Source organism: Prunus avium, chromosome 8, assembly GCF_965620075.1.
Source record: "Prunus avium chromosome 8, drPruAviu1.hap1.1, whole genome shotgun sequence".
NCBI lineage: Eukaryota > Viridiplantae > Streptophyta > Magnoliopsida > Rosales > Rosaceae > Prunus > Prunus avium.
In genome coordinates this window covers 23,882,159-23,900,165 of record NC_142291.1, presented here as the reverse complement: position 1 = coordinate 23,900,165, position 18,007 = coordinate 23,882,159, and the positions used below count along the sequence as shown (strand labels likewise).

Sequence of the window (18,007 nt, the reverse complement as noted above, 5' to 3'; positions counted from 1 at the left end):
AAAATGTGCAAAAACGACCGGTCGTCCCTTCTCCCCGACCGGTCGCTTGAAGTTGCGCGACGAATAATATAGGTTCGTCGCACAAGGACACGTTGCGGGACGGAGGGTTTCGTCGCGCAAAGTAGAAAATACACACAAAATTATGAAGATTTGGAGTGACCCTTGCGCGACGAAGTATATTATGGCGTCGCAGAAGTACAGTTTGCGGGACAAAAGACTTCGTCGCACAAATAGCAAATATGCAACAGATAATTAATAATCGAAATGACCCTTGCGCGACGACAACAATTATGGCGTCGCACAATCACAGTATGCGGGACGGAGGGCTTCGTCGCGCAAGGTAGGAAATATGCAAAAAAAAATTCCCTATGCCTTAATTTTAATTTTGCCATGTCAATCATATGTTTTTTTACTGATTTTAGTGAAGCTCATCATTCATACCCTTATAATTATGGGAGTGGTAGAGGAGAATCTTTTTGTAGGGTTATCAACTTCCATACGAAGAGAAGTTATGGTTGAAGACTTGAAGATCAAAAGCGTTGTGATGTGTTTCAAAGTTGAGGGAAATCTGTAGTTTACTTCATTTCCAACTTTAAAACACAACTTAAACTTGTGAAACACATCACGTCGCTTGCAAGAATACAGATTTCAGTCAATTACATTTGAAAATGCATTTTGTTACAATTATTTCGATTATTTTATAAACCGTTTGAAGATTATGTGGGAAAATGTCAACCTTGCGCGACGCATATTATAATGTCGTCTCGCAAAGATTTTGATCTGGAAAAAATATGCAATTATTGCGAAATAATTTAAATCATCCTTGCGCGACGAAGTGGTGCTGTATCGTCGCATTTATCATTTTTGCGCAACGAATAATTTAACCGCGTTGCGCAAAGTAGTAAAAAAATTAAATAATATATAAAAAAAATTATATTTAAAGTTTCACTTTGCATGACGAAGTCATAAACTATTTGACATATTGGTCGCGCAAAGTGTTTAAAAAATTAAACGGGGATATCCATTACTGTAAATATTTTAAAATGAACATCGAATTCAGTCATTGTATTCATATGGGGTCAAGGTGTGTAGACGTAAAAAATCATCAAATTTGGAGTTAAATTAACCGTTAAATTGTGAATTTTCGTTTATAACCGTCGAAAATTTTGGTCCCGTTACATCATCTATGAATATATATATTTTTCCAATTTTTGGCGTGTAAGATCTCTAAGTATAAACGAACAATTCTGCCGGTTGGATCATTGAAACTACTTTTGTAGAATGCATGTGTCATCAAAACAATATATTCCAAAAAATGAAGAGTTTTTGTATACGTTTGTTAAACATAACATACGATTTTGTGGTATCCATATACAGTAAAGGAGTGCCCCCGTAAAAATTCATCAAAATCGGAGTTAAAAAAAACCGTTAAATCGTGATTTTAAGTTTGTAACCGTCGAAAATTTTGGTATCGTAACATCATCTATGAATGTATATTTTTTTCAATTTTTGGCGTCTACGATCTCTAAGTACAAACAAACAAGTTTGACGGTTGGATCGGTGAAACTAGTATCGTACAATGCGTAGCCCCTTTAAAACTTTATATTCACTAACATTTCCATGCTTGTATATTGTTAACTTTTTAAAACTGTACACACGACTTGCGCGACGAATATATCACAACTCCGTCGCGCAATCAGCCATAGCGCGACGCATAGTTTTTCCATCGCGCAATGTAGTGGGGTTTAGGGATCAAGGTTTAGGGTTTAGGGTTTAGGATTGCGCGACGATTTTGATATTTCGTCGCGCAAGTCATCAAATATTTGGCGGGTCGTATCCCGCTCATTAAAAAGTCTTTGCACGACCATGTTTTTTCTTTCCGTCACGCAAAGTTCGATATTTTAATTTTCCGCGACGTATTTTATATTCATCGCACAAAGACGCAAACATTTTGTGAAACAAACGCGCAGTTTTGTTCTGTCTTCAACCTCTCTCACTGTCGAACCCTAAACCTATCAGCCCCTCCTTCGAACCAGAACCAGATAACTCATAGCCGCTCTCTCTCCTTCATCCCCTATCATCCCTCTCTTTCGCTCTCTCCTCCGTCCCCTCTCATCCCTCTCAGTCCCTCGCTCCTCCGTGCCGCTCTGTCTCCTTTATCCCCTCTCATCCCTCTCTCATCCATCCCCCCTCAGTCCCTCTCTCCTCCATGCCCTCTCATCCCTCTCAGTCCCTGCACTCCTCCGTCTCTGCTCATCCCTGTCAGACGGCGGCCCCCCTCTCTCTCTCTCACTCGCCACCGCCGGACTTGCGTCCTCTCCGGTCTCCCTCGAAACCCACTCGGTAAAATTCCTAACTCTAGCCCCGATTAATAATTTCAATTTTGAATTTTTATTGCTGAAATTTTTGGATTAAGTTTGGAATTGTATATTTGTACATTTGTTTTGCTGTTTCAATTTCTATATTTATTTTGTAAGTGTTTAAATTGCTTAGTCTGATGGTTGGTTAGGAAGCATATGTTTCAATTTTGTTTTTGTATTGGATTTTTATTGTTGATTTCAGATTTGATTGGAGGAGTTGAAATTGCATTGTCGTGTTGGATTTGTGAATTTGTAGGTGTATTGCTGTTAGATTTCAGATTTGATTGCACAATATTCTGTTTTTTGTATTTTGATTACTTTGTAAGTGTTTAAATTGCTTAGTCTGATGGTTGGTTAGGAAGCCTATGTTTTAATTTTGTTTTTGTATTGGATTTTTATTTTTGATTTCAGATTTGATTGGAGGTGTTGAAGTTGCATTGTACTCTTTAAAAATTGGGCAGCAATTTGATTTTTCTTTATTATGTGCTTCTTCTTTTTTAATAAAGAATACGTGTTTTTGTTTTTTTTGCGAATGTGCTTCTGTTTCTGTTTTTGTTTTTGTTTTTTTAATATAAGAATACATGTTTCAGTTTTTTTAAATATTGAATTTGTTGTTTCAGTTTTTGTAAGGATGTTTTTCATTTTAAGACCTTATCAGTTGTGCAGATGTCAGACCTTAGGAGACGTCGTAAGACGGTGATGACTCCACAGAGTTCAGCTCCCCCGACTACGGCGTCAGCTCCCACTGCTCCAGGACAGTTGCACGACATGCCAGTTTTTCCTGTTAAATAACATGCTGCTGGATCTTGTTCTTTAATGTAACCAACGGCAATAGACTAAACTAGCAAATATTAGGAAACTTAGACACACAAGAGTTATACTGGTTCGGCAGAACTTTTGCCTACGTCCAGTTGTGATTTCTCTAGGTAGAGAAATCACCGCTCCTTTGATTAATAATAGAGATTACAGAACTTTTGCAAACCCTAGAACTAATCTCAAAACTCTTGGCTGTCTCTGGCTATTTTTCCTCTCTCTCAAAATAAGCCTTGCCACACCCTATTTATAGATATAGAGTTGGCTTACATGTCCTAAGGCTGATTGAATTCCTATTCCTAAGTGGATTAGGAAATTACACTTATCCAAAACCAAATAGGCTTCTAGAAATCCAAACTTGAATTGAATAAGGAAAACTGAAATTCTTTCCTAATCCCTCTAGGACAAGAATACCTCTAATTTTCCTAAAACAATCATAAACTAACTAGGACATATTTGACGAGCCAAAATCCTAACAATCTCCACCTTGGTGAGTCAAACCAAGTCTTGATCGTTGCACCCCAGAGTATCTTTGAACCTCCTTGAAGCAGCTCTGGAAATCTTCAAGAGTTTTCACCTTGGCAATCTTCTTGCCTCATTGCACCTCAAGTGAGGAGGTGCTCTACTTTAATCAATCAACGAGATTGATCAAGTTCAAGCAATGCTTGAACTTCTTGACTGGCACTATCTTTGTAAGGAAATCTGCGGTATTGTCATCCGTATGAACCTTTTCAATCCAAATCTCTTTAGACTCCACCGAATTTCTGATTCTGTGATATCTTGCTTCAATGTGCTTTCATCTTCCAGAAAATACTTGATTCTTTGCCAAGTAAATGGCACTTTGACTATCACACTTCAGCTTCACACAATCTTGGGTGATTCCCATTTGACTTATCAAGCCATTAAGCCAAATTGCTTCCTTTCCAGCTTCGGCCAATGCAATATACTCTGCCTCTGTGGTCGACAAAGCTGTAATTGGTTGCAGCAGTGCCCTCCAACTGATTGGTCCTCCTGCATATGTAAAAACATAACCAGAAGTTGACCTTCTCTTGTCCAAGTCCCCTGCATAATCGGCATCTACATATCCCAACACCCCCGCATTTTCTTTTTGCTTCTCAAACATAATCCTTCGTCGCCAAGAACCCTTCAAATAACGCAAAATCCACTTGACTGCATCCCAATGTTGCTTTCCTGGATTTGCCATGTATCTGGAAACAACACTGATTGCTTGAGCTATGTCGGGACGTGTACATACCATTGCATACATAAGGCAGCCCACTGCATTAACATAAGGCACTTTCTCCATTACTTGCTGCTCTTCCTCGGACTTAGGACACTGTTGCCCACTTAACACTTGAAGTGAGCTGCCAAAGGAGTTGAAACTACCTTTGCTTCTTGCATGTTGAACTTCTCAAGAACCTTCTGAATATACTTGGCTTGTGATATCCAAATCCTTCCAGCGGTCCTATCTCTCTGAATTTCCATGCCAAGGATCTTCTGTGCTGCACCTAGATCCTTCATGTCGAACTCCTCGCTCAACATCTTCTTCAAGTCTTGAATTCTAGACTTGTCTTGACAAGCGATTAGCATGTCATCCCATCTTGGAACACATGATAGTACACACAACAATCATATAAACATCTTCTAAAATTGATTTTCAGCATGAAGTAATCGAACCTCTTGTACCACTGTCTTGGAGACTGTTTCAGGCCATACAGGGACTTCCTTAGCTGACATACTAGGTTCTCTTTCCCATATTCAACAAATCCTTCTGGTTGAGCCATGAAAATTGTCTCCTCTAGATCCCCATGAAGAAATGTCGTCTTCACATCCATCTGCTCAATCTCCATGTCATGCTGAGTTGCCATTGCTAAAAGCAATTTGATAGAAGTATGCTTGACTACGGGTGAAAAGATCTCATCATAATCCACCCCTTCCTTTTGTGAGTACCCTTTAGCCACGAGCCTTGCTTTGAATCTCACGGCATCTTGTTCATGTAGTCCTTCCTTTTTCCTAAATACCCACTTGCATCCAACTAGCTTTCTGTCTTTGGGCTTAGGAACCAACTCCCAAACAGAGTTCTTGTAAAGAGACTCCATTTCTTCTGTCATAGCACTTATCCAACTATCTCGCTCATCACTTGCTGTAGCTTCTCGATAAGTAGTTGGATCTCCTTGACTAATGTTGAGAGCGTAATTAACTTCATCTTGGTCAAACCCAAACTTGTCAGGTTTTTTCTTGTTTCGATTAGGTTTGTCCAGTGCTATGCATCTCTGGAATGCAGGTGGATTGTTGGATGGAGTTCGAACCCTTTGGGATGTCTGGCAGATTAGAGTGCCTTCAAACTGCCCTGTTTCTTGCTCCACCTGATTCCTAACTGGTGAACGATGCTGATGCTCTTCTTCCTCAGAACCATCATATTCGGCATCTTGCTCAATTTGCTCCACCTGAGCTTCTTCATCTGAACTGATTAACAAAATCTTTGTTGCTTCAATTTCAGCATCGTCTTTCTTCTCCCTACTGCTCTAGACTTTATTCAAAGGCATGGTTGTCTCATCAAAGACAACGTCTCGGCTGACAACCTTTTTCCTGTTGTTGATATCCCAAAGCTTGAATCCCTTCACTCCTTTCTCAAAACCTAAGAATATGCAATGCGTAGACTTTGGTTTGAGCTTGGATCTTTCATCACTTGGAATATGTGCGTAAGCACTACAGCCGAACACCCTGAGCTTGGAATAGTCCACCGGCTTCTCAGACCATACATCTTCTGCACTCTTAAAATTGAGAACTGTAGATGGTGATATGTTAATCAAATAACTTGCATGATTAACAGACTCTGCCCAAAAACTATCAGGCAATCCTGCATGAAATCGCATGCTCCTCTCTCTCTCTCTCCATCAGAGTTCGGTTCATCCTCTCAGCAGCTCCATTTTGTTGGGGATTCTTCTTTACTGTGAAGTGCCTTATGATGCCTTCCTGCTTGCAGTAATCGGTAAACTCATTACTTGTATATTCACCTCCATTGTCACTTCTCAGGTACTTGATTTTTCTTCCAGTTTGATTCTCGGTTTCTGTTTTCCATTCCTTGAACTTTGCAAAAACCTCGGATTTCTGCTTCATGAAATAAACCCAAACCTTCCTAGAAAAATCATCCATGAAAGTAACAAAATACCTGGCTCCACCATTTGATTTGGTTGGTGCAGGGCCCCAAACATCTGAGTGAATATAGCTGAGTTGCTCCTTGCTTCGGTTATCTGCACTGCTACTCGCGAATGATACCTTCCTTTGCTTTCCAAGAACACAATATTCACAAAAGTCCAGTTTGCAAGATGACACGCCTTCCAACAGGCCTTGCTTGTGTAATTCCTGCAACCCTTTCTGGCTTATGTGCCCGAGCCTATGATGCCAGAGTTCAGTCTTGTCTTCTATACCTTGATTTACAGAAACAGCTGCTCCCCCGACTATAGTGGTCCCAATTAACTTATATAGCTTATTGGGTTGTAGGTCACCTCGCATTACCACCAGTGATCCTTTGGCTACCCTGAGTCTTCCCTTTTTAGACTCGTACCCATAGCCGGCCTCATCTAAAGTACCCAAGGAAATCAAATTCTTTCATAGTCTAGGGACATACCTAACGTTCCCCAAAGCTCGTATCATCCCATCAAACATTCTGATTCGAACAGTGCCGATTCCTTTTACAGGACATGCAGAATCATCCCCCATTAAAACTTCCCCACTGCTGACTTCTTTGTAAGTATCGAACCATTCTCTTACAGCACACATATGAAAAGTGCATCCGGTATCCAAAATCCAATTTGTGAAAGCCTTGGAGCTTGATGTTACTGAAAGAAGCTCTCCGTCACTCTCATGCTCGGTGACTGCACTAGCTGAACCTGAGCTTCCTTCCATCTTGGCTTTCTTCTCTTTCCAAATCTTGCAGTTCCTCTTCCAATGATCGGCTGAACCACATACGAAGCAACCTTCCTTCTTTTCCTTTTTCTTCTTGGATTTTGATCTACCTCTGTTGCTTGTTTTCTCTTCCTTGGTCTTTTCCCGCCCCCTCTCTGTGCCTTTGGCATAAAGGCCTTGAGAACTTTCAGTTATATCATCTAGTTTAGCATATGACTGAAGAGCTTGAATTACGTCTTCAAGCTTGAGGGACTCTTTCCCAAACATTAGAGTTGTTTGAAAGTGCTTGAAAGACGAAGGTAGAGACCTTAGCAAGATGATAGCCATATCATCATCTTTGTAAGTTTCTTCGACCTTTTGAAGATTAGTTATGCAATTCTGGAACCTGCATACGTGATCTTCAATATCACCTCCTTCTTCCAGTCGAAGTCCGAATAGTTCATCCTTTAGAAAAAGTTTATTGGACACGGTTTTGCCCATATAAACATTCTCCAACTTTGTCCATGCTTCATGGGCAGTCATCTTTTCAGTGATGTGTGATCGAACTGATCTTACGAGATGGATCTCGATGGAACTCTTGGCCTTCTTGAGAACCTTAGTCCATGCTGCGTTTGTCATGCTTGTCGGCTTCTCACCGTTGAGTGCATCATCCAAATCTTGTTGTATCAGTACGTTCTTCATCATCCTTTGCCAATCCGTGAAGTCATCCTTGCCGTCAAAAGGTTTTAACACGGGTCCGAGATCCGCATTCATCTTCCCTTTAGACATCATAGAACTCTTGAACCTGGCTCTGATACCAATTGTTAAATAACTTGCTGCTGGATCTTGTTCTTTAATGTAACCAACGGCAATAGACTAAACTAGCAAATATTAGGAAACTTAGACACACAAGAGTTATACTGGTTCGGCAGAACTTTTGCCTACGTCCAGTTGTGATTTCTCTAGGTAGAGAAATCACCGTTCCTTTGATTAATAATAGAGATTACAGAACTTTTGCAAACCCTAGAACTAATCTCAAAACTCTTGGCTGTCTCTGGCTATTTTTCCTCTCTCTCAAAATAAGCCTTGCCACACCCTATTTATAGATATAGAGTTGGCTTACATGTCCTAAGGCTGATTGAATTCCTATTCCTAAGTGGATTAGGAAATTACACTTATCCAAAACCAAATAGGCTTCTAGAAATCCAAACCTGAATTGAATAAGGAAAACTGAAATTCTTTCCTAATCCCTCTAGGACAAGAATACCTCTAATTTTCCTAAAACAATCCTAAACTAACTAGGACATATTTGACGAGCCAAAATCCTAACATTTCCCACTGTCACGCATGCACCGGTGTCATCAGAGTCATCAATGGCGCAACCAGTTAGTGCTAGGCGGCATCACCGCCCTCCCAGCACGACTGACACCACATCAACATCTGCTACTGGTGCGTCGGGGTCACAACCAGGTAAAGATTTCCTTCAACTCCAGTTGTTTCGGACCAAGAATTTTATTAGGATTTGTTATTTAATGTTAATTTTATATTTCTTTGCAGCCAAGAAGAACACCCGAGGACCCTGTCGCCAATTGAGGACGGCCAAAGTCACCCGGGTGACCAACAGTCGTATCAACATCGGATACGATGCGCGGCATCGGGCTGCACCAACGGCGGACCAGCATAGCTCCTTGGCCCACGACATTGGATCCGTCGTTCAGACTTATTGCCCGATGAAATGGAAGTCTTGGAAGGTCATGCCTGACGAGGTGCGGATGGAGGTGTTCGGACAGCTGTCGGTATGTATTCTATACCTTTTAATTGTTTTCCCTTTAAATTTTATTTCTAATACTTCATGTATGTAATGAATTTATTTTAGACAAACTACAATTTAGAGAACGTCGGCGAGGAGTTGTTGGCATACGTCAACAGACTCTTTGCTGAGCGGTACAAGCAATGGAAGAGCGACCTGCACCACCATTTTCAGGCATATGATGATCCGCAGGTCGCTCTTCAAGAGGGTTGCCCGAACGAGCTTGAGGGCCGGGAGGATAGTTGGCAGTGGCTCTGCGGTCATTTTCAAGAGGCCGATTATGTGGTATTTTTTTTTTATTAAGTTGAAACTTATTACACGTTTCTTACTAATGTGTATTTAATTTTTTATATTTCATTTGACTTTCAACTAATACGTTTTATTTTTTGTATAACAGAAGAAGGCCAAATCAAATAAGGGCAATAGGCAGAGGAAGGCTCTTCTCCACCATTCAGGTTCCAGACCCTTCACCTATAGGATGGAGGCGCGGCGCCGGGTAATAATAAAGTCTTATTTTTTTTATTTTTTCATGTCATTAATATGAAATTGTTTTTTTCGTACTAACATTTTTCTTATCTTGTTCAATTTAAGGGGGGGTCCAAATTCCCAGAGATTGACGTCTTTGGCGACGTTTATGTTCAACCTGGGAATGAGTTGGCGGAGTCCCTTCATGTAAGTAGCCTTTAATTTAAATTATTATCTTACGCGTTCAAGTTTTATGGTTATTATATGAATGTTTTACTTAATATTTTATGTTATCTTCAACAGACGACAATGATTGAGAAGAGCCAGTTGGTTCTTCAGGAGTCCGCCTCCCAGCTTCCTCCCGATACGCCGCTCGAGTCCGTGGCTCCTCCACACGATGATATTTTTCGTCGCGCAAATTTCCTTTTTTGAAAAATACAAAACCGTAAAAATAAATTTTAAAGAATTTATTCTATTTTGCACGATGAAAATATTTGTCTCGCTAAGTAACTGCGACAAATAATTTTCATCGCGCAAATATTCCTGTCACGAACCCTCTCATCCCGCTAGATCTGCGCGACGAAGGCCAATCCTCGCGCGGTGTTCTTGCAACGTCTGTCATTTCGTCGCGCAAATATTTTAGCCACGAATATTCTCTCGTCCCGCGTGATTAGTGCAACGAATATATTTTCGTCGCGCAAATATTTGTGCGACGAAAAATCTCACTATCCTGCGACTTTTTGTGCAACGAAGGTTCACCGTCGCAGAATTGGCGCGACTAATTGAATAGATTCGTCGCGCAAAGTCATTCTTGACGATCTTTGCGCGACACATTTTGCGCGACGAATCTTCTGTCGCACTACTATTTGTGCGACACAAATATACTTTGCGCAACCAAAACGTCTTCGTCGCGCAAATACTAATATGTAGTATAGTGCCAACATAAATAAGTGTATGTTTAAACTGTGTTGCTTTGCTTTTTCTTAGAAGGCCTTATTTGCTTCCTTAAAATGTTATAATAAGTACAAGCATTTGACGTTTCCATTTTTGTTTCAACGATTATTTCCACTTCTTTATTTTCTTTTGAGTAAATGCTAGGAAGATCACCTTTATGTACATATTAGAGATGATATACAATCACCCTATAGCATTTCCCTTTCCTTTTCAACAAACGGAAATGATTTATTCACCAACAAATGTTTATATCACTCGCTTCTCAATCTTCTCAAAAAGGGGCTCCGCTAGCGTCTCCAAGTCTCCCAGGTCTTGCTTCAGTGTTTCCACCTGTGTTTGAACGGATATAAATACATCAGTCAAGGTTACAAAGTTCAAAACAAATAATGTATATAAACTTAATATGGTGGTGGAAATGGCCATAACAAGACCTTGTGAATTAAATCTTGTGTTAGTTGAGCATCTTGAGCAGCCACTTTTGATGCCCGTTCTACCAGCAAAACTTTTTCCTTTAGTTTGCTATTATCAGGGAGCTCATCTGCGACGTCCGCCGACACCTTCTCAGCCACATTTGCCACTTTTTCTACTACCTCTGCCACATTCTCAACCTCTTCCATTACAATTTCTGCCTTTCCTATATAAGACATAAAGAATTTCCCAATTCTTTTATCAGGAATCCTGTATTCTAATAATTTATATATTTGACTGTACGTAATGAAATGAAGGAGATTTTGCCTACCTTCAATCCTCTTCAGTTTTCCCCAATTCTGAGCCCAAAAAGGCAGCATTAGTGATAATATGGATCCCAACATCCATTTGAACCTGCATGCAGGCCAAGCCATTTTTTTGCTCCAAAAACTTCCAACAAATTCCCAATATAATTTTTGTAAATTAAAAAAACATTCAAAGGAAAGTCATGTGACTGAGTTCATACCAGTGGGCAAAATTGAGCCTAGTGGAAGTAGCTTGGTGTGATTGTTGAACCTTGTCCTCTCCACCATTTAACCTAAAATATAAGGAGCGAAATATTATCAAGTACCAGAACATATTTTCTCTACTTTTAGATCAGAAAGCATATTTTCTGTTCTTTCAATCCGAAGAGAAAACTAATTAATCCAGGAGATCATAGTATAACTGGAGACCATTCAAAACACAGTTAATTTTCTTACACTTTGGTATCACGTTTTGTCCATGGTCTGCTGTTGGTGCTGAAAAGTCGAAGACTTTGCGGTATCGAATAGCCATGGCCAACCTTAGATACTTCCATAGCTGGGAACTGTCCCTGCGATGCATTTGTAGAGCTAGACCGATTGCCATAGAGTAATTGAAGAAAGCTTCTCAATCTGAAAGAACCCCACAAATCTTTCTTAGGCATATTCATCAATTTCCACCCCCAATAATAATCACCTGTATATTTGAGATGTGGACTTAAGGTCTCTGAATATTCAGCGACGATGTCTCCAAATCATGTATATATAATAGTTTTTTGATTATATTTTTAATATGGAATTTGAGACATTGAAGCTATTTGTGTGCCTACTTTCCATGCCATTTACGTTTGATGATGTTTGCGGGCAAAACACTGGAATATGTCCTCACACGCCAAGGGATGACGTGGGTTTTGAAGAGATCCTTTCAACAAAAGAAAAAAAAAAGAAAAAAAAAGAAGGTAGCTTGTGTAGCGTATAAACGTGTAGCTTGTGTAGCGTATAAACGTGTAGCTTGTTGCTTGCAAGTACAAACCTCATTCTCGTTTAAGGCTTAACATCTTGTAAGTGTATTAGAGGTTAGTGTTAGAGTTTGAAAGCAAATGCCTTGGTTTTTGTCCCACATCGAAGAAACTCAAGGGTTGTTTGAAAATCATTTCATTTTCACTTTTCAGTTTTTTTTTTTTTTTTTTAAAAACTGATGAAAACGTGTTTGTTAACATATTTCAATTTCAGTTTTCAAAAAAATGAAATTTAGTTTTCAAAAATCACCCTTATTTTTAAAAAATAACTTGAAACAGTTTTAAATTTTTGTTTTAATTTTATTTTTGTGTTCCTTTTTGCATTCACTAATTTTACATCCACACACATGAAATGCACTCCAATTAATAAATTTAGTATTTGGGACCTCCCAATTTGGACCCGGCTACTTGATTCTTGTTTTTGGCCACAGAATCAGTCTAAGTCTCAGAACCTACAAATCCAAAACTCACCACAAATTCATCCTAATTCCAAAAAAAAATCATCAAAAAATACTACAAACTGTTTGTAACATGCACTTCATTCTATGATCTCAAATTCACAATTTGACCTCAAAAAAATTCATTTCCAAATTCCACATAAAATTGAAATTAGTTACCAAACAACTTTTCTTCAGTTTTCAGTTTTTTTAAAAACTAAAATTGGTTACAAGCAAGTTTTTTGTTTTCAATTTCTTAAAAATGAAAACGGCCCCTCAGTTCTTCAAAAGCCTTTATAAACAAGGCTTTTTGATAGTTTGACTTTGGAGTGTTAGGCTTCTTGGGCTTGGCTGGCTTAGCTTTGAATTTGGGCATAAATAAAAATAATTAATAAATTATTATTATTATCAAAAAACTGGACGTTGGTCTCTGAGGAAATTTACTTAAGACACCCATCAATAAAATAATTAAACTATTTTTCATTTTTTGCATAGTTGAATTTAAATTAAAAGGATCAGACATATCCTTTCTGTTTAAATTTGGTTTCTAACTGTTGTGGTTTGAGAGCGTGCAATCAATTATTATATATACTAAAAAACCAATAGCTAGAAAACTCACTTATTAACAACCAACGTACAATAACATAACTATATATTTTATTATATACTGTTTGGAGGAGAAGCACATCCAATTTCACCAGAGATCAAAGATCCGGTGCTGGATCCTTAGATAGAGAGGAAGGTTTATTTTTACTTTAGGGAAATAGCACTTAATGCCACCATTTTTTTAATTTTAACTGGAAATACCACCTTTCCTCATAAATTCAGCACGAGAGAAATACCACCTTTGACAATCTCGACTGCACAAGAGAAATTTATTGAAGAAATAAAAGAGTAACACCTAGAAGGAACGAGAAGAACCAAAGCCCCTTGTGAGATACCAAAACACAAAGTGAGGAAACCACTAATACAAAACAAGCCAAACCAAATAAAAAATTAACAAAGACATCAATTTAAAAGCTAAGACAAGTTCCAAAAGTAAGCTTCAGCAGCAATAGGCGGACCAAGTAGCCCACTAGCCCGCTAGAACAGGCATGCACATTTTTATTTTCTCTTTGTATCATAATCTCCCTTGCCAACGAGCTACATTCAATGCAATTTTTAAGGCTACCTTCTCCTGCATGTTATCAAAGAAATTAAAATAGGCATACCTCCATGACTTTTTTAGGACCAACGTTCCACAAACAGCCCAAAAGCCTACGATGAAACCAAATACCATGCTGACGTGAAACCAAAACCCTTCGTTATCACCTTTACTGCGATCTTCTGCAGGAAAAGTCAGTCCTTTTTTTGTGTCATCCTCTGATGTCTTTAAGAAATATCATGTCAGAATTAAGCTTATCCAGAAAAAATAAAAAGGCATGCAAAAGTTTGTAATTCTACAGTTGAGCCTAAACCATGATAAATTCTTTGAAGATTTTTGTTGAAAACACCCAACAAACCTGTTGATTATTCTGCAAATATCAATTAAAGGGCATAGGAAGGTGCGTGCAAGTAAACGGTACTGCCGGACATAGACAACAGAGATCGGAAGCATGAAGAAACTGCACAATCTTTTACTTTTATTTTTTGATGAAATGCGCAGCACCATTGCATCAGCAACTTAAAACTACCATGTGCATTCATTTTGAAGGGCATCTACTTTAGGAATTCAATGAAAGGAAACCACACGACAACTAATCAACTCATATCTTTGGTACATTTAATTCTTCCTAAAATTATGCTCAAATACTCATATCAATTTATATTCAAGTATTTTGACCAAAAAGAAAAATTTATATTCAAGTAAAGCTTCCAGCTTTTAGGCCATACCGACATTGCTATGACCAAATCAAATCCAATGCACCCCTCATTTTTTACAATTTAATTGACTTTTTGATCACAACAAAAAAAATAAAAATTCATTTATAAAATAAATCTATAATGACGTGTTAGCACATCATTGGACAAGTCCAAAAACCCCGCCGTGCCCAACTGTGACTTTTCCACTTAACTTGCCCATCAAAGACCACGACTAAAAAAAATTTCAACACTTTAAAAAGAGATTTTCTATTTAAACCCCACACTTCTCTTAGTTCACCCCAATACTTAAATCATTAAGCTTATTATTGTGTAAAAAGACAAAAGAGGAACTATAAAGGGATGTATACAACTTTGGGGAGATCATGCTGGAAATTTTAAGCAATGGCAGGTTGACGAATTCAGGAGCAAGCATTCAGAGCTAGTCAAGGGAAGTTGTTCTGAGAGAAATTTACAATGAGAATGAAGTTGGTATGAACGTTCCGTGCGAGAGGAGATAAAACTGGTACTTGAGGTTGCTACACTTTGCACTAGGAGTGGCCATGCCATCTGATCGGCCACCAATGGAGAATACATTGAAGCTTTTATCATAGTGGAAAAGCAACAAGAAAAATAACCCAACTATTGAAGTAGCAGCAGCAGGATTATGATTTTAGATGCATACTAGAATTCCAGACGTGACAATAATATTATTGTTCCCAACCAAGGACGAATCCAGGATTTCGAAATACACTGGGTTGGATTTCCCTTATAAACAAACTCAACGGTACGAGTGAATTTCATTGATAACAAAAATTATATACCTAATCAAGGGGGACATATTGAGCCATACCCTCAAAATGCATATAGTACATAAGATATAAACTAATAAAAAAAGACAATATAGAATAAACATGCAATGCAAATACATAATACAACTATTTGAGTTGCACCCTTCTAGGCTTGAAAGAGTTGAAATCACTAAATAAACATGCAATCCCATAGTTTTTTACAACAAAAATAAGGAAAAAACAAATGCAAACGACATCATGGCAATATAAATACTCTCGGCTTCCCCACGAAATTGTGATGTAAGTCCATTACGACCTATTTCATCAAGAAGTGTCTTGGTTGCACCAAATAAATAAATCAAACTTTTGATAGAACTAGAATGAGACCCCCAAGAAATGTCTTGGCTTCTTTGCGTTTTCACCCTCATGAATTGATGCTTTCTGTCCCACTCAAGTAGTTTTGACTCTGTTTACTGTGAATGCAGGTACGAAGTGGGCTATCCCCTCTATTTAGCTATAGATATTTTTTTTGTTTGGGCTAAGACTACATCACATTTAAAAATCAAAATTTTTTTGGCATGGGCTATAGCCCATACAGCCCATTAGCTGCATTCGTCCCTGTTCCCAACAGAAAAAAAACACAAACAAATGGAACCCCAAATTCGAAATTAAATACTTTCTAGAGAAAGAGAACAGTTTTACCAAAACATCAGGTATTAAAAAAAAAAAAAGCAATCAATAGCCAAGCAATCAACAAAGGGAAGAGAATAAGATCATTACAGCCAAACAATCAACAAGTATTTCCATCAACTCCCAAGCAGATTTTAAAGAGGCATGCTCGTTAAAGCTACGTCTCTGGCAATACAATGTAGAGGAGTTTGTATTTTTGTAAAACTTAATATGAAGAGTGGTGGGGTGTGTGGGGTGTGTGTATAGATGTACTAGGGTTAAGTATTAAGTTGAATGACCTTTTTTGTCTTTTTACACAATAATAAGCTTAATGATTTAAGTATTGGGGTGAACTAAGAGAAGTGTGGGGTTTAAATAGAAAATCTCTTTTAAAAGAAGGGAGTTTCACTAAAACACCCAAAATGGGGCTGAAATTATAATAATCCATAAAAAGAAACAGTACCCGGTTGGCTCACTGGCTGGCAACCCGACCCGAGTTTGAACCCGTCACCATCAAACCCAGCGTTGCAGCTGCATCGGCACCCAAGCGGCTTCCCCTCACCGAGCTTCACCGTCGTAGACGTGGCATTCAAATGGCATTCACAAAGGCCGGTGTAGACCCACCAACCCAACTGAAGCGTCTCGAACTCGAGCGACAGCAGCGAGTCCCGACCCGACTGAACCGAAAACGACCCGAACAAGTAATTGCACCGGGTCCGATTCAAGTCCTCAAATCTCATAATATCGGAGCCGTTAGGCGCCTGTGACACACAGGTGATATTATCGCAGCTCGATAAATTGAATCGCTTCTGAACAAATTCAGCTGGGATTTGGCAGCCAGGGAGTGGAGATGTGCAGTTTTGGAAGAGAAGGCTATTGTTCCAGCTTGGGCCGAAGTTTGGGCCGAAGAGAGGGGCTATGGATTGGTACCTTCTGTTACATTGTGCAGGGAGATGGACGAAGATGCTGCTTCTGGTTACGTTTTGGACTGTGAATTCACCGAGTTTGATTTCGTTTTTGTCAGAACAGTTCAATGGGATTACGCATCCTTCTGAGAACCCAAATGGGTACTGAACCGACTTGGCTGATTTTCCCGATCCGCATGTGAGTTTGCAGGAGCTTGAGTTTTGAGCTCTGGCTATGGTGGCTATGGAGGTTGTAGTGATAAGGATGGTGATGATAGTGATCAAAGTCAGAGACTTTTGGCGGAGAACCATCTTCAATTGGGTTCCGAGGAAGCTGGGTGCTTATCAGTCATCAGATTCGTCACCTTTCTGCAAATTAAATTTTTGATTGAAGTGAAATTTGAAAAAGAAGACCAGGAGAGATTCTGGGTTTTAATAAAGATGAAAGCTTGAAAATTGAGCAATTAAATAAATGCTTCTGAGTTCTTAATAAAGATTTTGAGTTTGTTGAGTTATAATTTATGAGAGCTTACATCTGGTCTGGAGCTTCTTCAATGGTGGTTGGATTAATTGCTCTGGCTCTCCTGTTCAAGGTGTAATTAACTGCTTTGTTTATGGGGATTGGATATGGGCAATTGCATGAAATTAATGGGGTCTCTGGTTCTTAATTCAGCAAAGTTGAATGTTGCTGCTAGCTGAGCTTCTTGTTCATCAAAGCAAAAAGCTTTCTCCTTTTCTTTTCCAAGCCTCTCTGCAACTCCTAAAACGTAAAATACATGTTGCTGCGTCAAATTGTCAATGTGTTGTTTTTGGCTGAAAAGACTTGAATAGGCAAGATGCCTTTTTTATGTTTCTGCAACTAGAAGAAATGTTTTGGTACAGAAATGACCTCGGAGGGAATTGGAAATTACAGATATTGGAATGTTGAGGTCAGCCTGCAAATTATAAATGGTTTGACTGACACAGAGGTTGTGTGTGGACAGCATATGAACACACCATTTTTATTTTATTAGCAAATTGGTTTCATTTGATGAAGGTGGGGAGGTGGGGAGGTGGGGTCTCACTAGTCCAGCAGCTTTATCTCCACTATATGCCTTTCCTTTTTAAATGAACACGCAAAAAAACAAAAATCCAGATGCTTTTGGCATGGGCATATTTTCTCTCTTTTGTGTGATAAGTTTTAGCCTCAAAATTGCACCAGAGTCGGGGTCACAAACTTGGTTAACGCGTTTGGTCACAACTACTATGGAGTGGCGGATTCAAAATTTAAAAGCCGCAAAATTTATATATTAAATTGGACAGTATAAGTGAATTTTATTAAGAAATATAAAAGGATGCACCTAATCA

The 18,007-nt window shown here is 38.9% G+C and overlaps 2 protein-coding genes across 2 annotated transcripts; both read right to left on the bottom strand.

The window, feature by feature from the left end:
- Positions 1-10,347: 10,347 nt before the first annotated feature.
- LOC110772282 (uncharacterized) lies at positions 10,348-11,763 on the bottom strand. Its single transcript, XM_088246140.1, has 5 exons — positions 11,460-11,763; positions 11,225-11,296; positions 11,030-11,112; positions 10,722-10,924; positions 10,348-10,620 (listed from the first exon to the last, which is right to left on the bottom strand). Exons 1-5 carry the CDS (start codon positions 11,669-11,671, stop codon positions 10,537-10,539), a joined length of 654 nt encoding a protein of 217 aa, XP_088102266.1. The 5' UTR covers positions 11,672-11,763; the 3' UTR covers positions 10,348-10,536.
- Positions 11,764-13,369: 1,606 nt separating this feature from the next.
- LOC110744589 (wall-associated receptor kinase-like protein) lies at positions 13,370-17,475 on the bottom strand. The gene is made up of 3 exons (XM_021944576.2): positions 17,194-17,475; positions 16,219-17,029; positions 13,370-13,782 (listed from the first exon to the last, which is right to left on the bottom strand). The coding sequence occupies exons 2-3, from the start codon at positions 16,970-16,972 to the stop codon at positions 13,577-13,579; spliced, it is 960 nt and encodes a 319-aa protein (XP_021800268.1). The 5' UTR covers positions 16,973-17,029; positions 17,194-17,475; the 3' UTR covers positions 13,370-13,576.
- Between the last annotated feature and the right edge of the window lie 532 nt (positions 17,476-18,007).